Raw genomic sequence first — 22,234 nt, 5'->3', positions numbered from 1 at the left:
CAAGTCTTTTTCAAGGCACCGGATTCTGGACCGAGCCGTCTCTAGTTGTTCGGTTGTGACGAGCAACCGTTCGCTTTGCGCTCTTTCTTCCGCCTCAATATACCCCACTGCTCCGGCTATCTGTTCGCCTATCCACTGGAGCCACAGGCTACCGGTGCCTTATTGTGCTTGCACGGAGGTTTGACAGATGGGTTCACTTGTAGACGGGTGGTCCCGCCTGGTTGCGCCGAGTTGCAGTTCCGTTTCTGCCCGTGGACCACCCTGTTGTTCTGGTTCCCCTTGCGCTTCTTCTTGGCTGGCCGAGGGAGGCTGCATTGACCTTTCTGGCTCTGGCGGGATGGGACTTGCCGGTGTTGCCGGTGGTGCCGAGGCTTCTGATTCCGGTGCCATGCGCACCGGTTCCGGTTCCTTCCTTGGCGTGGGAGTCTCAGTATGGGGAGCCGGTGTTCCCTCCGTCTGAGGGTCCGAACGTTTCCCGGCTGCCTCAACGGTCCTTGCCGACGACCGTCGCTGGAGGTGCTCCGTCGGCTCCTCCTCTATTTCCTCTTCCTGAGTCCCGGCATTGACTTTTGCCGCCAAGGGGTCCGCTTCTCTATTCACCGGTTGGCGGAGTGTAACCTTTACGGGCCGTGCCGGTGGTTCCTCCTGCGCATCCGTTGGCCGCTTCCGGCTGCCGCTCTCCTTTCCCGCCTGTTCTGCATCTGCCGCCTTTCCCTTAGTGGCCTTAGAGGCCAACAACTGTTGTTGTTTGGAAGCCGTCTTTGGGGTGCCGTCCGCCATTCTTCCTCGCTTCTTGGGCTGGACGGGCTGGACGGGTGGCACAAGCAAGGTGAGCCACTGCGTTACGGCGTGCCATATTCTCCGTCCGTCTCGGCCTTCTTTGTCGTCTTTGCCTCTGACGATCTCGATCGCCGCACACAACCCGTCTGCGATCAATACCGACCAATCCACCTTGATCCCTTCATAGGTGGCGATGATCATCCCTGCCCGGTTCTGCGGCATGACAGGGGGTCTAGGGTACACGTGGCCGTATTCGTGGAGCACACGAGCAATCTCGCGGAACAGCATATCTCCGCCGCCCTGTGTCCGGTAGCCCTTGCTGGCTAGAGAGTACTCACCAAAATACCTGATGAGTTGCTCCGGGGTTGGATTGTCAATCGTGAGTATGCCTCCCTCCGGAAGGCCTGTTAACGCTCGAATCGCCTCTACCGTTATGACCTCTGTGTCGATTTCTTTGATCACTTTGTCGGCTTCTTTGTGTGGCGGTACTTCCATCATCATCAAGAAGCCCTCGAGCCCGTGTTGCTTTAGCCATGTCTTGGCGGCTTCCGACAGCGTTTGCGGGTCCATGTCTGTGTCGAGGTCGGACTGCGGTGGCGAGGTTGGATGGTGATAAGAGTGAGGTTGAGAGAGAGAGAGAGTTCAAAAGGCGGGGGTTCTCTATGCGTAGGTTCTCGTCTGATGATCTTGCAGCGTCTTGGTGCTTCTGTGCTCCTGGGTTCGCGAAAGTAAAGGGTCTCTACGCGCAGTGGTTTTTGTCTGTGCATTCTGGCGCCTTTTTCGAGTGTGTGCATGTCGTGTACTAAAATAGCATTATGTCCTGTGGTGGCGCTTTAAATGCCTACTACGTACCTTTTCGCTCCTCGCTCTTTCATCCATTCATTCCTCGCTTTTGCATGATTGTTTTCTTTTTTTCTTTTTTCTTTTTTTTGGTTATTATTATTATTAGTGTGATGTTACTTGTCTGTTGGTCCTCTCGGACCCTTACCGGCCTCATTCCCCCCAGTTACCGGCTCGCCGTCTCCGCCGTCTTGGTGGTTTTGCCGTTTCCCTTACTGGTGTCGGTCCTTTGCTCAAATGGGTTCTTAGGCATCGGTCCTCTATATGGCTTCAATCGGAATCCGTTGACCCATTTGCCTAGCACTTCGCCGGCAAGTGTCCCTAACTGGTAGGACCCATTATACTCACGTGTTAGCCAATACGGTCCGGTTCATCTAAACCGTAGTTTACCCGGCATCTTGCCCATCCGGGTCTGAAAGACTAACACCGGTTTGCCAATTGCGAACATTTTTTCGTTTCCTTTCCTGTGCCGGTCGACAAATGCTTTCCGTCGCCGTTGCTCCAATTCTAAGTGCAGGATGCTGGCCAGTCGTTGTTCCTCGAGTTCACACAACGTTGTTAACCGTATTGCCTCCGACTCCTTCTCGTTCAGCCGTTCTCGTAGCTGGATCCGTAAGCTGGGTACTTGGAATTCCACCGGCATTACCGCCTCTAGTCCGAACGCTAACCGGAACGGTGCTGTTTGGATGCTCGTCTTGTATGCCGTCCGGTATGCCCAAAGCGCGCTATGTAGCTTGGTATCCCAATCCGTTCGGTTTTCGTTGCAATCTTCCGGAGGATATTCTGGAGCGTCTTGTTCGTTGATTCCGCTAAACCGTTCACTTGCGGATAGTAAGGCGTGCTCCGTTTGTGGACAACGGCATAGAATGTCGTCAGGCTTTCCACTACTTGGCCGAGAAAGTGCCCCCCTTGGTCGCTTATTAATTCAATTGGGCATCCATAACGGCACCAGATGTACTCATATAGAAATTTCGCCGTTGACGCAGCGGTGTTGTCCCTTAAAGCTTTGGCCTCCACCCATTTCGTGCAATAATCCGTCGCGACGATGACGTACCGATTACTTGTTCTCATTGCCGGTGGCTTGAACGGTCCAACAAAGTCCAGCCCCCACTTCTGGAATGGCTCGAGTGGTAGTACCGGCTGGTGTGGCATACGAGCCTGCTCCGTTGGCTGGCCCATTCGCTAGCATAGGTCACATTCTTTTGCGTACCGTACCGCATCTCTTAATGTCGTTGGCCACCATAGGCCACTTTGCCATATTTTCCTGGCCGTCGCATCTCCGGCATAGTGACCTCCGGCAACTCCGCAGTGGGCTTCTCTCAATATCAGTTCCTTTTCATCGCTGCGCACCGCCCGTCTCCATATGTCGTCCGCGCCCTTGTGGTACAGTGTGACGGCAATTAACACAGAGAGAAAACAACGCTAAGCTTTTTATTAATTAACCGTTATTCATTACATTGTATCCGGGCCTTTAAATAGGTTTCCGGTCTGTATTACAAAACGGTGCCATCCGCACCTGTTCGGGATCAGTCCGGATCCGGAACGGCATACCGATTCCGGTCCGTCCGTCCACACTCATAGCTTAATTACAACCACATTCCTACTACTTAAATAACTCTCTGTTTCCCACTCTGGACTCCTTTGCCGGCCGGTAACACCTTGCTTAACACCAATAGTGCTTTTGAAAAAGTCTGAAAGTTTATCTCTCATGTGCACACAACATATAACCTTCTCATAAATTCGGGAAATTGCAAGCATATATTCACTTGGCACCTCAAGTTCTTCCATTCGCCTCCAAAGATGCTCATGAGGTACCATATCAAAAGCTTTCTTGAAGTCTACAAAGCAACAATATAAACCTTTACCTCTAAGGCGACTTTCCTCCATTAATACTCGAAGGGTGATAAGGTGATCAATGGTGCTATGGTGTTTCCGAAAGCCAGCTTCTCCATAAGCTCTCTTACCACTTTTTTCAGCCCATACACTTATCTTTGATTCCATTATACATCCAAATAATTTTGCCCTTAATGAGCCAACCATGATGGTTCGATAGTTGTTTACATTATTTATATCTCCACCTTTATGTAAAGGTTTGATCCAATTTGTAGTCCAATCGTACGGCATACCATGTTGCAATGCATCATTAAACATATCGTTTATCCATATATGTGCTTCCTTTCCCGTCCATTTGAGCATTTCAACCTTTATACATTGAAGATCGCTTGCCTTTCGAGAGGCCAATTTCTTAAGTCCTATGCATATATCTTCAATCGTAAAGAAGGGAGGCATATGTGAAAGAGAACCATAACACATCATCTTTCCGGCAAGAGATAACTCATATAAATTCCTACAATGCATAGACAAGTCGTGAAGAGTTAAGTCACCATAACTCTCAACACGTTTTCCCTTTAGATTTCCCCAAAATTTAGCACATGCATGTGCTTTCTCTTGCGTTTGGATAAATTGTTGAGTAACTTCCCATATTCTTCTCTTTCTTTGAATAAGCCTTTTATACTCATGCAAATGCTTTTGGTAATTCTCTTTATCCTTAACTACATCCAAAACCATAAGGCACTTTCGAGCTTCATGACATTCTTTATCAAACCATTTTTTCCTAAGTTTCTTCGTGCATTTCCAAGATGTGCGGTTGGTCGAAAAACATTTGTTTGTACATGAGAGAATGACTTTCTTGAAAGATTCCCATTTGCATTCTAGTGTGGCACCATGTTGTATCTTTGTCATTTGTAACATATCCTCAACCATCTTGGAATACATGGGTGCTCGCTTAAGGTTCATGCTCAAGTGCGATTGTTTATTATCTTCAATAGCCTTCTCACAATCAAACCTATGCATACATTTGAGATCAATACATAAAGGCCTATGATCGGATTCCGGTGTCCATTCACCAAGTGAGAATTTATGTATATGATCCAAAATACCTTCGGAAAGTAGCACATAATCAATCACACTATTTCCATTGTGTTTTCTACATGTAAAACCATTAGTGTTGGTGTTGGAGACAATGTCGTCAATGCGGAAGATCAAGTAGCATTCGATTCGTGCTTGAATACCTGCGTATGACAGTTTCTAGGTCGTTGCACAGAGAGAGAGAGAGAGACACACACACAAAAGACTCTTTATTTCACAAAGCAATAATACAACACCCAACCTTACAAAAAGGTTACAAGGTCACTATATATAGTGACCGACTTAGGGCAACTACCCTTTATGCTAATTACATAAATGGCCAAAACGGGATAGTGTGAATACGTCCATTATACACATGTATTCGACACTCCCCCGTAATGGGCGTATACATGGGTTATCTAAGATTACAGGTATAGACTTAGGTTCTCGGACATATCAGCTTTGTTCGAGTCGGCAGGGTCCGAAGGCAGAAGACCGAACTGGTCGGGTCGGAACAGTTGAAGCCGATCATTAAGGAACTGATGTCGGTTGTCGGAACTATCCTGTGCTGTGTCCGGCTCTAACCGGACTGGTTTGTCGTTACGCCCATCTGATGCCGAAGAGACCGAAAGCGGTCTGCCGAAAGACACTTGGTCATTCCGTCTGCAACATTGTCGGTTGTGGATATTTTCTCTAGACCGATTTTCCCTGAAATGACGCAGTCCCGAACGAAGTGATATCGAACGTCGATATGTTTGGAGGCGTTGTGGTGAACCGGATTTCTCGACAAGGCAACAGCACCTTGACTGTCGCTATAGACAACTGGGGCCGAGTCATGGTCGACTTGCCGAAACGTGTGCGCCAGCCGACCAAGCCATAAGGCTTCTTTTGCTGCGTCGGACGCAGCTACATATTCTGCTTCGGTCGTTGAGGTCGCTGTGCACTCCTGAAGTTTCGACTTCCACGAAATTGCTCCATTGCCGAATTTGAAGCAGTATCCGGTTGTTGATTTCCGACTGTCTATACAGCCGGCGAAGTCCGAGTCGGTGTAACCGACTACGCCTGAGGTTCGGTTCGGACCGAAGAGAATGCCGTGGTCTTTTGTGCCAGCCAGATATCTGAACACATGCTTGACTGCGTTCCAATGCGATCGGCCGGGATTGTGCATAAATCTGCTAACGACTCCTACGGCGTGAGAAATATCAGGCCGTGTCGCGACCATCAGGTACATAAGGGAGCCGACTGCCGGTGCATACGGTACCGACTTCATATCTTCCCCCTCCGGACCGGATGTCGGGCAGTCTCGCTGAGAGAGCCGAAGATTCATAGGGAGCGGGGTTGAAGCAGATTTGGTTGATTGCATGTTGAAGCGTTCTAAGACACGTCGGATATAGTCGGTCTGAGACAGAAAAAGATGTCGTTTATTGCGATGCCGACTAATCTTCATGCCGAGTATGTGTCGTGCCGGACCGAGGTCCTTCATGGCAAACTTCAACCGCAGTTGCCGAATGAGATCGGCAAGTTCGCCCGCGTGGCGTCCAGAAATTAGCATGTCGTCCACGTAAATGATGAGGAAGATGGGTGATCCATCTTGAGCTGTGTTGGTGAAAAGACAATGGTCCTCATCGCTTTTTGAGAAGCCGATCGATTGGATGAAGTCGTCGAACTTCTTGTACCATTGTCTCGGTGCCTGTTTGAGGCCGTATAGACTCTTCCTGAGTCGGCAGACTAGATGTTCTTGGCCAGGTGCCACGAAGCCTTTTGGCTGCTCCATATAAATTTCCTCCTCGAGATCACCATGGAGGAAGGCTGTTTTGACATCTAGCTGAATCAGCTCCAAGTTGTCGGCTGCCACTACGCCGAGTAGAAAACGAAGGGTTGTCATTTTCACCACTGGTGAAAAAATCTCGTTGAAGTCGACGCCATATTCTTGTCGGAAGCCCTTCGCAACTAATCTGGCCTTGTACTTTGGGGTGGTCGAATCAGACGTCTCTTTTAGTCGATAAACCCACTTGCAAGGAAGAGCACGTCGGTTCCTAGGTAATTCGACCAGATCCCAAGTCTTGTTTGCCCGGATGGAGTGCATTTCCGACTCCATCGCCAGATGCCAGGTGGCGGAATCGACAGATGTCGATGCTTCTTCGTAAGACGTCGGTTCGCCGGCGTCGGTGAAGAAAATTCCAGGAGAGTACCTCTCCGGAGGTTGCGACAGTCTCTCGGATCGTCGAGGTATGATTGGACTGGTCGCATCGGGTATCGTGGTTGGATGGTCCGAAAGCGGATTGTTCTGCTGTGCCGAGTCGGAGTTGTCCGAGTCGGTAGTGTAAGGTTCAGCTACCCGTGAAGCTGGCCGTGTGTTGAGAGCGGGGCCTTCTTGAAGGGTCGGCACATCGGAAAATGTTACCCTTCGGACTTCGATCGGTTTGTCGACTGATGGATTCATAGCCGACTCGTTGAACACAACGTCCGAACTTCGGACGATTTGTCTGCGTTCGGGATCCCAGAGTCGGTATCCCATTTCGCCGTCGGATCCATATCCAAGGAAAATGCATTTCCTGGACCGAGGTGCAAGTTTTCGGCGATCATCTTTCGGAATAAGGGCGTACGCCTCGCATCCAAAGATCCTCAGCTTGTCGTAATTCGGCTTACTGCCGATCCATCGTTCCTGAGGAATTTGAAGTCCTAGAGGTCTACTTGGCGACATATTGATTATGTGTACTGCCGTGAGTAGAGCCTCTGCCCAGAAGCCATCCGACAGTCCGGAGTGTTGGAGCATGGAAACTATCCGTTCTTGGATTGTGCGATTCATGCGTTCGGCAATCCCGTTTTGCTCCGGGCTGTGTGGTGCCGTAAATTCACGTCGGATGCCGCGTTGTCGGCAGAATTTGACGAATTCTTCGGATTTGAACTCTCCCCCATTGTCTGTCCGAAAGCATTTCAGCTTTCGGTCGGTTTGATTTTCTACCATAGCGAGCCAATCGGTGAAGATCGAGAAGACCCGATCTTTGGTGCGAATCGGATAAGCCCACACCTTTCGAGTCGAATCGTCAATAAAAGTGACGAAGTAAGAGGCACCGCCGAGAGACTGATGCGGCATTGGGCCACAGACGTCCGAGTGGACCAAATCAAGAGGTCTCGTTTCTCTTGGTGCTGATGTCGGGTGTGATGCGGCTGCTTGTTTGCCATACTGGCAATGCTCGCAGAATTGATGGTCGGAGAAGGAGAGTTTTGGGATGTATCCGGCTCTAGATAGATGCGTAATGCCGGCCTTGCTGAGGTGTCCTAATCTTCTGTGCCATAGTGATGACACAGGAATATCCACCAAAAACAGGTTACCCTCTCTGAGCGTAACATGTAACGGATACAGTGAGTGTATCTTGGGTCCTCTAGCAAGCAGGAGGTTCCCCCTGTGGAGTGTCCACCCTCCCGAAGAAAAACCGGCACGAATGCCGTCTTCATCTAGTTGTCCGACTGAGATCAATGGCCTTGAGAGCTCGGGTACATGTCGGACATTGTGGAGTACAAGTGTAGAGCCACCTGCAAGGTTGAGCTCTACTGTGCCGATTCCGATGATGTCACAGTGTTGTGAGTTGCCGACTCGAACTGAGTCGGAGTGACGGATCGTATATTGCCGAAATTGGGATCGATGAGGAGTCACGTGAAATGACGCGCCCGAATCTAAGAGCCATGTGCTCGATTCTTCAGTCGTGAGTAGAACTTCTGATCCGACTGGATTTTCGATTGATAGTATATTCGGGTCGTCCGGTAGTACATCAGCTGAGAAGCTGACGTAATTGATCTCCTCATGCCGGCCACTCTTCTTGTTGTTCTTGTTCTTGAGTGCGCGGCAGTCGGCTTTGATGTGTCCGGGTTTCTTGCAATAGTTGCAGATTCGGTTATCCCGTGACTGGCTCCGTCTTCGCTGATTGTTCGGCGGTCGTGAGGAATCTCTTCCTCGTATGTTCGATCGGTCTGTCGAACCTTGTACTACGTAAGCGTCGTCTGTTGAGTCTTTGGCGAAAGACTTTCTCCGAGCTGCTTCGGTCAGGATTGCGCTCGTGACTTCGGAGTATTTAACAGCCGTGGTTGACGCGTTGCACACGGTTGTGACGAAAGTTTCCCATGATGAGGGAAGGCTGCTCATGAGTATCATTGCTCTGAGTTCATCCTCGATTGCCGTCCCCTGTGACGAGATTTGGGAGCTTATGCTTTCGTACTCATTGAGGTGTGCTTGAACCGAGTCGGATTCTTTCATCCGCAAGTTGTAGAGGCGCCGGATCAGAAACATCTTCGTTGCGGCGACCTTCTTTTCGTAAGTGTCCGACAGTGTTTTCCACAGTTCGAATGATGTCGTACACGATTGCACCGTAAAGTATACCGATTCCGATAGGTGCATCCGAATCGTGGCGCGGACGATTCTGTCCAGCTTCTGCCACTCAATTGGTTTGTATCCTTCTGGAGGTTCTTCATTTTCGATGGGATCGATTTGCCCCTTGACTATGAGATAGTCCTGCATTTGTTCCTTCCAGAAGTTGAAGTTCGATCCATCGAACTTGCGTAGACTCATTTCTGACGAGCCGGATGTTGATGCCATCGAATTTGGTTTCGGTTGACGGAGCTCGGTTCGGAGTTGACTACGAACCTTGTTGGAGTGCAGCCGGTTGGCTCACCCGATATCGTTCTAGTCGGATTTGAACCCGAGTCGGTTCGGTTTCGGATATATGTATTGTTGAACTTGCTCGAATTGACTCCGGTAACTTGAGGGACAGAACCGACTGGTCTTCCCGAATGTTGCCGAGTCGGAGTGAGCCCGGTTCGATTCGGATATATATGCCGAATACCGATTATTGAAACCGATTATCTGGACCGATTCTGCTTCGGTTGACTGCAGCAACGAGAGAGACGGATCCAACTGATCCTCCCGAATGTCGATCAGCCAGATGAAGCACGAATTTGGGGTTGTTGTCTTAAGACCGATCTGCACCGAGTGGTTACAACGAGCGGCGAGCAGCGTTTGTTGACTTCTTCGGATGCCGTTTAACCGAGTGGAGCACGATCGTGTCAATGTTGCACAAGGGGATTTCACCTCGAGCGGTTACGATCACAAGGAACAGAGTACAACCAGCTGGCTTACTCCAAGCGAAAATGATCTAACGCGATGAGATGCAAGCCTCGTTTTTCTTCTTCTTCTCTCTTCTTCGAATGACGCAGGAAACCGAATGTTGTGCAGGCTGAGACGACGGCCGACAGCGGATTGAAGGACCGAATGCTGTGCAAGCTCTGATACCAGATGTTGGAGACAATGTCGTCAATGCGGAAGATCAAGTAGCATTCGATTCGTGCTTGAATACCTGCGTATGACAGTTTCTAGGTCGTTGCACAGAGAGAGAGAGAGAGAGAGAGAGAGAGAGACAAAAGACTCTTTATTTCACAAAGCAATAATACAACACCCAACCTTACAAAAAGGTTACAAGGTCACTATATATAGTGACCGACTTAGGGCAACTACCCTTTATGCTAATTACATAAATGGCCAAAACGGGATAGTGTGAATACGTCCATTATACACATGTATTCGACAGTTGGGCCATAAGGAAATACCATTTGCAATAAGCAATCCGGTACTATTGCACATTTGTAGGAGTAACTTCCCAAATTGGTCCAAATGCATATCCTCTTGCATCCTTGAGATATGTGGCATGAAAGATTCTTGTGAATCAAGTTGGAAACTTCTTGTACGAGCATTCATTTCACCAAAGACAATAACTTCCCCTTTGGATTTGAAATAAGCAATATCATCTTCTAGATTGGCAAACGGTTGATCTTTATCCAAACAAGCATAAAAGTTAGAATCTTGATGAGGAATGTAACATCCAACTACAAAAGTGGGCAAATCATTAGGTGTTTCTATTTTGAGCCATATGTAGCATTTATTTTCATCATTTTTTATGATTGACACATATTTCTCTATTTCCTTCTTAATCAAACATGCCACCCCTCCTTGTCCTCTTCTTTGTCTTGGATTTTTCTTCCATATCAAAGAGTGTACATTATAGTTTCCTAAACCTTGAATCCTTTGAGTATCATGCTCCCATGTTTCAACAAGAAGTGTGATATCCGAGTCAATCGGTGAACTCCTCTATGCCAAATCCCGCATTCCATGGGTATCCATTGCAATTCCAAAAGCATAGTCGTAAAAGGCGTGGGTTAGTCTCATAGATCACGTGTCCCTATTTGCCTACATTTCCATCTTTAGGTACATCCTTAACCTTGTTTTTCAATCTTTCTTCATATGCTTTACGACGAGCATTTTGTTGTGAGATAGTACGATCTTCTCTCACAAAGCATTGTGTACCTTTGAGGTATACCCAACTATTTTCGAGTATGATTCTCTGCTTTGTATCATCTGTCATTGTGCATACAATAGGCCTTTCTCCAGAGCGAGTAACACCATGTTTCCCAACTCGGTGTGCCCCATATACATTCACATCTGACATCCCATAATGCATGCTAAAAAAATCACCAATGGCCTTTCCAAGGGATGCGGGTGTTTCCATACTCTCTTCTTTAATCCCACGGACGACAATGTTCTTTGATCGTCGTTCACGTTCTTTCAATTCTCGGACATCTATGCTTTCTATATTCTTCTCTTGATGCATCACATGCATATTAGATGAGTTTGATAACGCATCCCCACCACATATATCGGCCCATGACTTCGTTGTACATACATTTTTCATCTCACTTACATCCCGCCTCATTGTGTCCAATTTTTCTTCTTTTAATGCTTCCTTTAACTCAATCTTGTTAAGGCGCTCATTTGTTTCAAAAGAAGCTCTTTTACATTCTTGAATCTCTTCTTGAAGTTTTGCAACCACTTGTTTAAGACTTTCATTCTCAATGACAACACTTTGGAGCTTAGTATTCTCTTTCATTAACATCCTAATCTCTTCACCTTGCTTGTTTATGGTTTCTTGAAGAGAAATCAAGTGACTCATAAGCATTTTGTCCATTGCATTAGAATCAAGATTTGTTGGTGATCTCGGCTCATTATCAATCATACCCCCGAACTTTGCGGCGGTTTTATGAGTATTTGCCATTGTAGGGACAAACCCTACGAGAAAAGAGAGACAAAGAGGGAAGGAGAGAGAATGTACCTTTCACTCGATTTAGGGCTTCAAAATCTACCTTCAGTTTGAGGAACCGTGGGGCAAAGATGGCTACGGATGAAAATGCTCATAACTTCTCGCCACACTAACGGAATTCAGTAAATGAACATTCTTTAGAAAGCTCTCTCAAAGAGCTTTCCAACGAGCTATAGAACGTAGAAAACGATGGCCGGAGTGAACTTACAGAGAGCTTTGAAAGAGAGAGTGTGTGTGTGTGTGTGAGAGAGAGAGGGATACAGAGCGATACTTTGTTGTAACCGCCACTATGCGAAGAAACAGAGCTCGAGTTCATTGCCTCCGAGTCTATGATTGTACCCCTTTCTCTTCATAGTGATAGTTCGGAGTCTGTGGGCTCCCGTGGTTTTTCCCTATTAGGGTTTTCCACGTAAACATCCCGTGTCATTTTTCCTTGTGTACTCTCCACTTCCCATTTCTGTGTTTGATTCTTATAGAAGTGTTTTACTACTCGGTTGTGGCCGAGCGATATTCCACGCATTTCTCTTCAAACTGGTATCAAAGCGAACAACACAAGAAATGGAAGAATCTTACAGCGGCATGTTCAAGCTCACCGGCTCCAACTACTCAGTGTGGAAGTCGAAGATGAGGGACATGTTGGTGGTTAAAGATCTTTGGTTGCCAGTTCAGTTCGGAGACAAGAGATCGAATAAGATCGACGCCACGGTATGGGAGGTGATGCACATGAAGACGACGACATACATCTGATGCTTCATCGACATGAGCCTGTACAACAACTTCAATGAAGAGAGCATGGCTCATGAACTCTGGAAGAAGATCGACATCATGTTCCAGCACAAGAATGTCGTTAATCGGGTTTCGGTATTTCAGAAGCTAGTGAGGCTCCGGTACCAAGACGGCTCCAATATGGAGGAGCTCATGAATGCCTTCCAGGGGCTAATACACCAAGCAACCTCGTTGAAAGTACCTCTTGCCGATGAGGTACTTGCTCTACTCCTGTTCGGTTCCCTCCCGGATAGCTGGGAGACGTTAGTTGTCACGTTGGGCAACGTTGGGCCAGAAGGAAATCAACTATCCCTAGCAAGAGTCAAGTCGAGCTTGCTAGATGAGGAGGCGTGTCGGAAAGACAAGGAGGTGATCTCCGACGCTAAAGCCCTCCTTACCGAATCGGAACGCGGAAGACAAAGGAATTGGAGTCCCCCGAACCGGGAAAAGTCGGGGACATGGTCAAAGTCAAGGGGAGGCCCACTTGCTTCTATTGCGGGATGTCGGGGCACTTCCAAAAGAATTGTCAGCATTTCTGGAAAGACAAGGGAACCGACAGTACCAATTTGAAGAAATCACCGGACCGAAACGGTTCGGATCAGCGAGGCCCACACCGGAAGGAGACGATGGCGATCACGGCAAGTGAAGAAGAACTAATGCTCATCACCGAGGAGAGTGAGTTGAACTTTGCCGTCGACGAGACAATGTGGGTTGTCGATTCCGGAGCGTCATTCCACCTTACCCCGGATCGGAAATGCTTCTCATCCTACACAGCCGGTGAGCACGGCTGTGTCCGGATGGGGAATGAAGGGACATGCCGAATTATCGGCATAGGAGATGTGTTGTTGAAGACATCAACCGGATGCAAGTTGTTGTTGAAGGATGTCTGACACGTTAGGAGGTTCGACTGAACCTGATATCAGTCGGTTGGCTAGATGATGAAGGAAGGCTACACAGGTAGCATCCGGAACGGTGTCATGAAGTTCTGCAAAGGGAGCTTAATAGTGGCTCGAGCCCAGAAGGTCAACACATTGTACTTGATGCATGCCCGGATATGCCGGGAAGAAGTGAACGTAGCATCCGACACTGTCGGTGAGCTGTGGCACAGAAACTGTGTCACATGAGTGAGAAGGGGATGAAGAGACTTGCCGAAGACAACCTCATTCTGGTGAAGGACGTGCAACTTGAGAAGTGCACCGACTGCCTGACCGGCAAGCAAAACCGAACCTCCTTTCGGTCAAGACCACCAATGAGACGCAATGCACCACTGGAGCTGGTGCATACCGATGTGTGTCAAGTAGACACGAAGTCACATGCTGGATCGCAGTACTTCGTGACGTTCAAAGATGACCACAGCCGGAAGCTGTGGATCTCACCGTTGAAGACGAAGGATCGGGTGCTAATCGTCTTCAAGGAACTCCACGCGAGAGTGGAAAGAGAAACGATTGAAGAACACACATGGTGCGGTTTACATGGGGGGAGGAAGAAGCTCGACGATTCCTTGAACTAGAAATTTCCTCCATTATAGAGGATCAATTCTAAAAACGAAAACTGGGATTACATGAGGGCTTACCCAAGAGGGGTTTCTAAAGCTTCTCTCTCACAGAATCGCCCCGCCTCCCTCCCAAGTCTAGGTTCATCACGGTATCCCTCAATTAGCCCATTGAGAGGAAGACAATCCCCCAAGAGAGAACTCGATAGTGACCCTTGGAAGTGCAACCCTCCTTCCTAGGTATGAATCACATTCATCCCTTTATGAAAATGTGATTCAACCACCCATCTTTAAATTCCTACCTCAACGTCCAAGAATACACATCTTTCTAGAGTCATATATATCAAGAAAACCACTTCGAGAAGACGAACTTCAATCATATCCCTTGAGGCTTGCCCATTCATGCCAAAATGGTTTATGGTTGTTTCCTAGAATTTCATTGTCATCTCTTTCATTGGCAAGCCTCAAACTGTTGTCCATCATGCTTGGCTAATGACCTAAGGAGCTCGAAGACAATAGTGTTAGAGGTCAATCATGAAGGTTACCTAAAATACCGTAACTACCGATCCCAACACTTGACTAAATATGTACTCTTCTCATCATTGTTAGGATTACGACACATTGCCAATGACAACAGGCAATAATGCAAGCAATTGGGTCGTCTCGTAGTCTACCAACTTGAGTTACATTCTCCAAGATCGATGTGGTCTTATTGTTGGCTTTGCATACAACGGGTTTCCCTTCTTCTTGATCATCAACCCTAACATTTTGAGACATTTTAAGAAAGAGTTGCACTAATTCTAGTTTTAGAGCTCCTCAGTTCTGCCCATAGACCGGATTATATATATATATATAAATAAAACTTTTGACAACAATCTATCTTATAGTCAACCCTTTATATAGCATTGTCTCCCAAGGCCTTTTAGGTGGACCATTCTTGTCATGCTCTTCTTGATTGGGCATCACCCATAATTGGAGAGGCATGTACCATTCATTCTTCTATTATAGTGGGAAGATAAAATCGAGGGCCTATTACTTAATAGGCTCAAGTAGGAGGAGGTAGGGCATCTAGGCCTAAGGCATAACACTCGTCACATGCATTAGGTGAAAGTCTTTTTGCACCGTGGACCACCATAAGCTGGTCTACTTTAAACTTTTCAAGTTGTGTCATCATCAATGTAAGGGCCACTAGAGACCTTAAGGCCTTTCAAGCACCAAAGTCTCCTCACGGTGAGAAATTTCCTAGCACCAAACACCACCAACGCCTCCATATTACATACGATGTCATTAAGATAATTATAGGTACACACACACACACACACACACACACACATATGAACTTACCTTAGCGATATGTTATGCTATCAATCCAAGGTTGTAAATACACATATATGACAATCACCTCACTTAAGCTACATGCCACATTGTCATGTCAAACTTACAAGCTCATGAGCATTTAAATTATGACCCAATTGTTCCCTCCTTTTGTTGTCAGAATTCCACTCATTCCTAAATTTGCCTCCTATCTATTCACGAGGTCAAAATTTGCTCATATCTCACCATGCGACCATTAGGCAAATGCAATTGTTCAATTCTTTCATTACTATGCCGATTTAAATTCTTTATTCCTTATTCTAAAATTAGAACCTCGGCATTTATTGACAGATCATGTGCTTTCAGCTGGTTAGAATTACTATACACTGGGCAGCTAGGTACTCATATGTTTACTAGAAAGATCAATATGAGACGTATTTCTGATTTGATTCAGAGGTGTTGTCCTTATTAAGAATGAGAACCTTCTGACTTGATTTAGAGGTGTTATACCTCAGTTTAGTTTTTTCATTATCCAAACTTCACATCGAAACATAATGAATTAAAGACCTTATATATACAGGTATGCATCAGAAACCTAGTATAAACTGAATAAACAAAAATCGAACTAAAGGCTAAATGTCACATTGAAGCAATCAGGTATACATGTAGCAGCTATAGAAGCATTGTGATTCATCACTAAGCAAAACATTGTGCATTGTGATTCTTCACTATCTGTAACACAAATAATGAGCATGCTTAATTGTAGACAGGCACCATCATAAGGATTACTTGTGCTCTGTTTGTAGGGCTAGAGACCCTCCATTAGCTGAATGTACTACCCCATTGCTATTACTTGTATCTTTCTGTTTTTGGGCATGTTTAATCACACCCCATATTCTAATAGTGTGGTCATCGCTAGCTGATGCAAACATATAAGGATCCTTTGGGTTCCAGCTGACACAATTCACTGTCCCTGAATGGCCAGGAAGCACTTCTAAAATCTCTCCATTGCCACGATGCCATATGTACACCTGCAAATCCACCAAATACATATTATCACTTGGAAAGTAATAGCTTTATATGTATGTATGAGCAGTAGGTACACATTGAAAGCACATTCAAAAGCACCACATAGTGCAAAATGCAACATTTATTGAAAATGAATGCAGCCAAGATCATAGTTTGCATTTGCTTCCTTTTGACAGGGAGTTGCAAAACCCCTCTACATTATTCACAATTGAGAAAAACACTGTTGGGTTTTTACTAGAATACCCCTAAGATCCCAAGAAATTATATTGTATAACTAGTGTATATTTTTGAGAGCTGAGGGGTACTTTCATCAATAGCCAAATGAATTTGGGGTGTTATTTTCAATTCTAGTAGGTGGGGCAAATAAAAATATTGTAAAGAGTGTGAACCTGAGAATCTTCGCTCCCACTCACGATGAAAGCTTGGTCAAACCCTCCAAAGCAAGATCTGATCACATAGCGTGTCTGACGGTGCCCTTTGTACTTGAACAAAAGCTTAGCATCATCCTTAATATCCCAAAGGTGGATTTCCTGGTTTGTCAAATTCACGAGTAAAGAGCTTCCATCTTTCGACACAGAGAGAGAAGTGATACGTTCCACTTCGTCAATTACCCTTTCTGCTTTAGTTTCTAAGTTATACATCCTGATTTCTTTGTCAGCAATGCAGATCATATGTTTCCCATCCGGAGACACTGTCAAATCAATGACACGTGGAATTCGAGGCCCCTTCCATGAATCTACTTCTTTGCCTTCAATATCCCATATATATATGCATTTATCCACCCCTCCAGATATGAAGTTCATTCCATCTGGAAACCAAGCACATGCAGTGAAAGTACAATTCAACTTCCCAAAAGTCTGCTTACAATCGCCAGATTCAACATCCCAAAGTTTTAATAATTCCTCACTGCCACAAGTAAGAATCATTCGATCATCTGGACTCCACGCAACAAAAGATACCTCTTTTTGATGGCCTGTTAAAGTGTACTTCAATTTCACATTACCATTCTCGACAACCTGTCCACAGAAAACCCATTTACAGCAGAGAATGAAAGAGTACTACAGCAAGTAAAATCAGCATAGAGACAGCATATAACTGAAGCACAAGATCAAAGAATGCAGTTAATTTAAAGTGATGGGCATTCAGCATCTGGTAACACAAGTAAGATATTCACTAGTTCATACAAAAGAAGATTAAGCAAACATTACCATATACATTATGTCTTCAATGATAGATCACCCAGGAAAAGAAACAAGCAAAGCATGTGATTCATATCACAAGCCGTTATTATATTCCAAGTCATTTAAAACTATCACTAGATTCCTAACAAAGTGAAACTGATAAAATGATATAAAGACACGAATTTCGATTTTGGTGTCAATGACAACTTAAACCGGTTTTATGTTTTCCATGAGTTCTGTGAATTTTTCCTCTACTTCCCTGTCCCATTCCCTCACAAATTTCAATGTTTTAACTTAACATTTTTAGAAATTACATGAACTCTGTGTATTTTCAAACTTTACACATTTCTATGAGACATGCATCATATGTATATTAATACAATTTTACATGATGCATCGACATAGGGCATACACGCATTTACATGATAATTAGAAACATATGTCATTCTTAAATTTGCGAAGTATTAAATTTGTAATATTCCTTTGAATCATTGGTAATAATTTTAAAGTTTTAACTTGAAGTTACATAGGAAATTGCAAAATGAAAGTACACAATGATCACATTTTACTTGAGACAGTTGCAAAAGAAAATAGAGTCAAATTTGATTGAACTGTTTGATCATATCACACAAAACATTAGGAGTGTATCAATAGGAAGCTTCAATCATATAATATTTTTCATATTGGACATAAGAGTAAAAGAAATTATTGGTACACGATTCAGGATTAATTGCATACAAAATCAAGAAGTGGGGGGGGGGGGGATGTAGTTAATCTATAATTATGTAATGAGGTGACCATATTGATGCATTCTTCATGCAGGACATAGCAGAAGCCAGTATATCTGTGAGTCTCTGACAATAGAGTTTATCATACTGTACACATTCCACGATGATTATAATCAGCTATATAATCCATTTAGTTGATGGGTATATTCACATTCTATGAATCACAACCTTATGGAATATATCACAAAAACCTGACCTACAGCATTCTACATCTAGATACAACTTTGCTCATCCTAGCACTACTACTCTTAATCTGCATGGAGGCAATGCTTTACAATAAGTGGCACGTAGCTCAAGGCTCAAATCACAAGGATCTAGCATAGATTATCGTGAAAGGCAAGCTCAAGTCATAATTGCATCGAAATGGAATGCAGCATTATTCTGCAAACATGAAGGGGAATGTCAATCTACAATTGGGTGAGGTGAGAGGAAATGTTTGGAAAAAATGCAAACCTTTCATGAAGTGTAACTCTTGAAACAAGCTTACCTTGTCTATATAACTAAGATGATAGATACCCTGGTCAAAATTATGAACTTTACGACATCATAATATTCATCTCTTTTCCAGCCCGTTCCTCATTATTTCCAACTGTTCCAGCCATTTACAATGAATGTTATTCCAGAATCCAAAGAATATCATAGATTTGCTTCCCTGTCTAGATAGGACTCCTCCTAGGGCATAGGCAACATGCTCTGCAAATCTTGATTGTTCTAAGGTCATTCCTTGAGTTTGATTTTCATTATATAAGTCTGGAGACCCAGTCACATGTCTATAGTTGAAGGACTTTCATGTTCTGGTAATATCTATGAAGATCAAGCTTATCTTGATATTTTGGTTATGGCTACCAGATTGTCGGGACTGCCAGATTTCCAAGACTGTCAATAATCAAGGTCACTGAAATCATTGTATGATCTGGTATATGTTAAGGCACTACTGTTCAACATCATAAGTGAAACCTCACAACAATTTTCTGATTAGCACAACTTCTAGCATTGGAGGATTCAAATTATGCTGATGTTCTCTAAGAGAACCACCAATTTCAAATATTGGAACATCACTTTTCAAAGGATTAATTGATATAATCCTGGAAGAGAGACATTTCCTTTGGAAGATTTGTTCTTTTAAGATAATACAGCTATCAAAAGGAGTGAAGGGCAAAATTTCCATCATTCCATTACAACTTCTCAAGTAAATCACATTACTACAAAGCATAGTTTCTTTCATACCTCCCAAATAATTGCCGTGCAATCTTTTGATGCAGAGGCCAGGTATCTCCCATCATGAGAGAATTGCAAAAACCAGACCTCATTTGCATGAGCTTGCAAAACCTGAGATTTTGACATGAATTGACGACTTAGAATCTAATTCTTGATTTAACATGAAGCATTTTTAAGAAAGCACATGAATTTGAGTTTGAAGACCTAAATAAATCTCAAACATTAGAAGTTATCTCATTTCCTTTACTGCTCTTTAATATAGAAATATATGGACAAGTTGTCCTTCGATAATTTGCAAGACGGTACTTCCCTTTATATAAGGTCCACCTCCAAACACAACACTCCACAGTAGCCCAAAACCTATCAGAAGTCATGTCACAAAGTTACCCATGCATCTACTGTATCATTGACCTGTGTGGGATCTCTGAGTTTACATCTTTAACGATAACATGGTATGCCTGTTCAAACTATTCAACCTTACCAATTGTGTATCAGTGTCCTGTGTGTTTAGGTATGTTACATTTGTTCATCAAGGCCAGACTCAGTAATATGATAATTGAGCTCAACCAAAGGGAGCTAAAATCAGCTATTATAAGGTACATATAGGTCGACCAGAATTATACTGGAAGCTTGAAGTCTTGAAGGAAAAATGTAGCATAAGTTATATATTAATGCACCATAGTCACGTGTCCAAAAGGCAAGCTTACTTGGAATCTATTCCAAGTTACACACAAGCGTGCCTTATGGAATCTTTCATACGTTAAAATAATTACAGTGGAGGAATATATGAGATTTTAGATACCAACTATGTGCTCCAACACTTTTTCACATGTCCAAACAATACTTCTTCCAGCATACACTCTGTTATCGATGTCTTATGTTACATTTTGCACATAGAGCTTCCATCATTCATATTAAAATGTTAAAAATATATAAAAACCTTTATATGGCATGGTAATCTTGCTTTACTTGGGAAGGGTGAGTGAATGTGTGAGTATGAAAGAGAGAGACAGACAGAGAAATAGAAAAAACTAATTGACTGATTTATATAAAAAAGGATAAAGCAAGACAAATATAGGCATCAATCTACTCTAATTAAGAAGTTCATCTAAATGTCTATGGATTTCTTCGCCACTTCATGTCTATGGATTCCTTCAAAAATATAAGATCAATCCTCGGCCCCAAATCCCCAAGATCTAATTAGTTTATAGAGTAGTAATGTGAGAAGACACAAAGTTTTAGACTTCTTGTATTCAGAACACAAAAGGCATTAACCTTTAAGGTACTTCAAGACTGAGATAATTTCTCCAACCTTATTCAAATTTCAATTTTTTTACCCAACACCATGAACGTTCACAAAGGACATATTGAATAACATTAAATATTAAAAGTCGATCACATAATATAGTCAAAAGAAACAATGGCAGGTCGGTTAGAGCTACTATTACAAAGTGACCATAAATAATAAATAGCAGTTGTAGCAATAAACATCAAAATACCCCTAACCTGTTTGTATATTTACTAGATTACCTTAAGTTCTCAAATATTTCGAGAATATCTTTATGCAGTACAAAATTTAAAACCATATAGACATATTCTGGTGGTATTGAAAACTTAGGGGTGTTTTGGTAAATATCCAACAAGTTAGCCAAAAAACACTAACACATAAGATTAGCAAATGAAGGCAAAACACTGGATGAATACCTGAACGGTTCGATTTGGAATTTGATCTCTTCCACATTTGTGGTCGTAGTAGAGTGACAATGGTTGCTCCATAGAATTATGAAAAACGCATGCTTTTCTTTGCATGATCAAAGCTTGCTCAAGAAGATTTTCTAGCCTCCTCTCCGGAATCATGACAGAGGGTGACACGAATTGTTGAAGTTCATGCAACAACCTTTCTCGAGGATTTGTACAAAATTTACCATATTTTCCATTAGATAATGATGACGGTGAAAGAGCCTCCATCTTATCTGGACAAATTAAGCAAGAAGCCAATTGGTGCAACCTTTCTTTCTTAATATTTAAAGGAGAGATCTCCAAACGCAGTGTTTTCAAAGCCTCCATGATATCATTCATTCGGAGTTGCTCGAAGAACTTTTGTTGAAGTATAAGACATGTGGCAGAGTCAAAGCTTGAGGGATCAAGAAGCAAAAGGCGAATATTTGCAATGCTCTCATCCCATTTCCCATCCAAGATCTGTTCTCTGAGCTCCGAAACGAGATAAGATTGAAGAGGAATACCCGATTCATCCTCCAAAAGATGAGCCGATCTCTTGTAGCCTAATGCATATAGAGATTGAGTGATGATTCTCACCATTTCTGTCCTCCTGAGAAGACCATTGGGCCCAACGTTTACATCAGATTCAGTGTTTTTACCGTTGATTTCTTCTTCGTTAATAGGGAGCATACTCAAACAAATGGGAGAAATTCGTGATGGATTTAATGACGATGATTCTGACATAACCTTTTGACGTTTTAATGGTGGGGGAGTGGTGTCATCTATTCCTCCCATCAAAAGTCACAGCTATGCCATGTGAGTGTAAAAGAGAGAGAGTGGGGGAGAGAAACAGGAAGAAGAAACCCTAAAAGCACAATATAGTGCTAGAAACCCTAAAAGATCGTGGTAGTCTGAAACCCTAGAAATGCGTTCTTCAAATTCAGTATCTTGATTACAGAGGATGAAAAGATGAGCCCGACCATAGGGGGACTACGGGAGCATCTCCTTTGCTCACAAATACGGTAGTAGATTGAGGGAGGAGATTGCAGCTTTCTT

The 22,234-nt window shown here is 44.0% G+C and overlaps 1 protein-coding gene across 2 annotated transcripts; it reads right to left on the bottom strand.

Moving 5' to 3' along the window:
- Positions 1-15,844: 15,844 nt before the first annotated feature.
- LOC147853183 (WD repeat-containing protein 26 homolog) lies at positions 15,845-22,234 on the bottom strand. 2 transcript variants are annotated; one of them, XM_087333523.1, is made up of 4 exons: positions 21,164-22,229; positions 19,469-19,570; positions 16,662-17,288; positions 15,845-16,274 (listed from the first exon to the last, which is right to left on the bottom strand). In XM_087333523.1, exons 1-4 carry the CDS (start codon positions 21,971-21,973, stop codon positions 16,029-16,031), a joined length of 1,785 nt encoding a protein of 594 aa, XP_087189649.1. In that variant the 5' UTR covers positions 21,974-22,229; the 3' UTR covers positions 15,845-16,028. The 2 variants fall into 2 exon arrangements, with proteins under 2 accessions (XP_087189649.1, XP_087189650.1); XM_087333524.1 differs by lacking the exon at positions 19,469-19,570 and having other exon boundaries at positions 21,164-22,234.

This window comes from Azolla caroliniana, unplaced genomic scaffold (genome assembly GCF_043228905.1).
Source record: "Azolla caroliniana isolate FFs.n. ecotype wild unplaced genomic scaffold, voAzoCaro1.0.p SCAF_17, whole genome shotgun sequence".
Taxonomy (NCBI): Eukaryota; Viridiplantae; Streptophyta; class Polypodiopsida; order Salviniales; family Salviniaceae; genus Azolla; species Azolla caroliniana.
The sequence above is the reverse complement of the archived record's forward strand: the minus strand, read 5'-3'. Positions and strand labels throughout refer to the sequence as shown.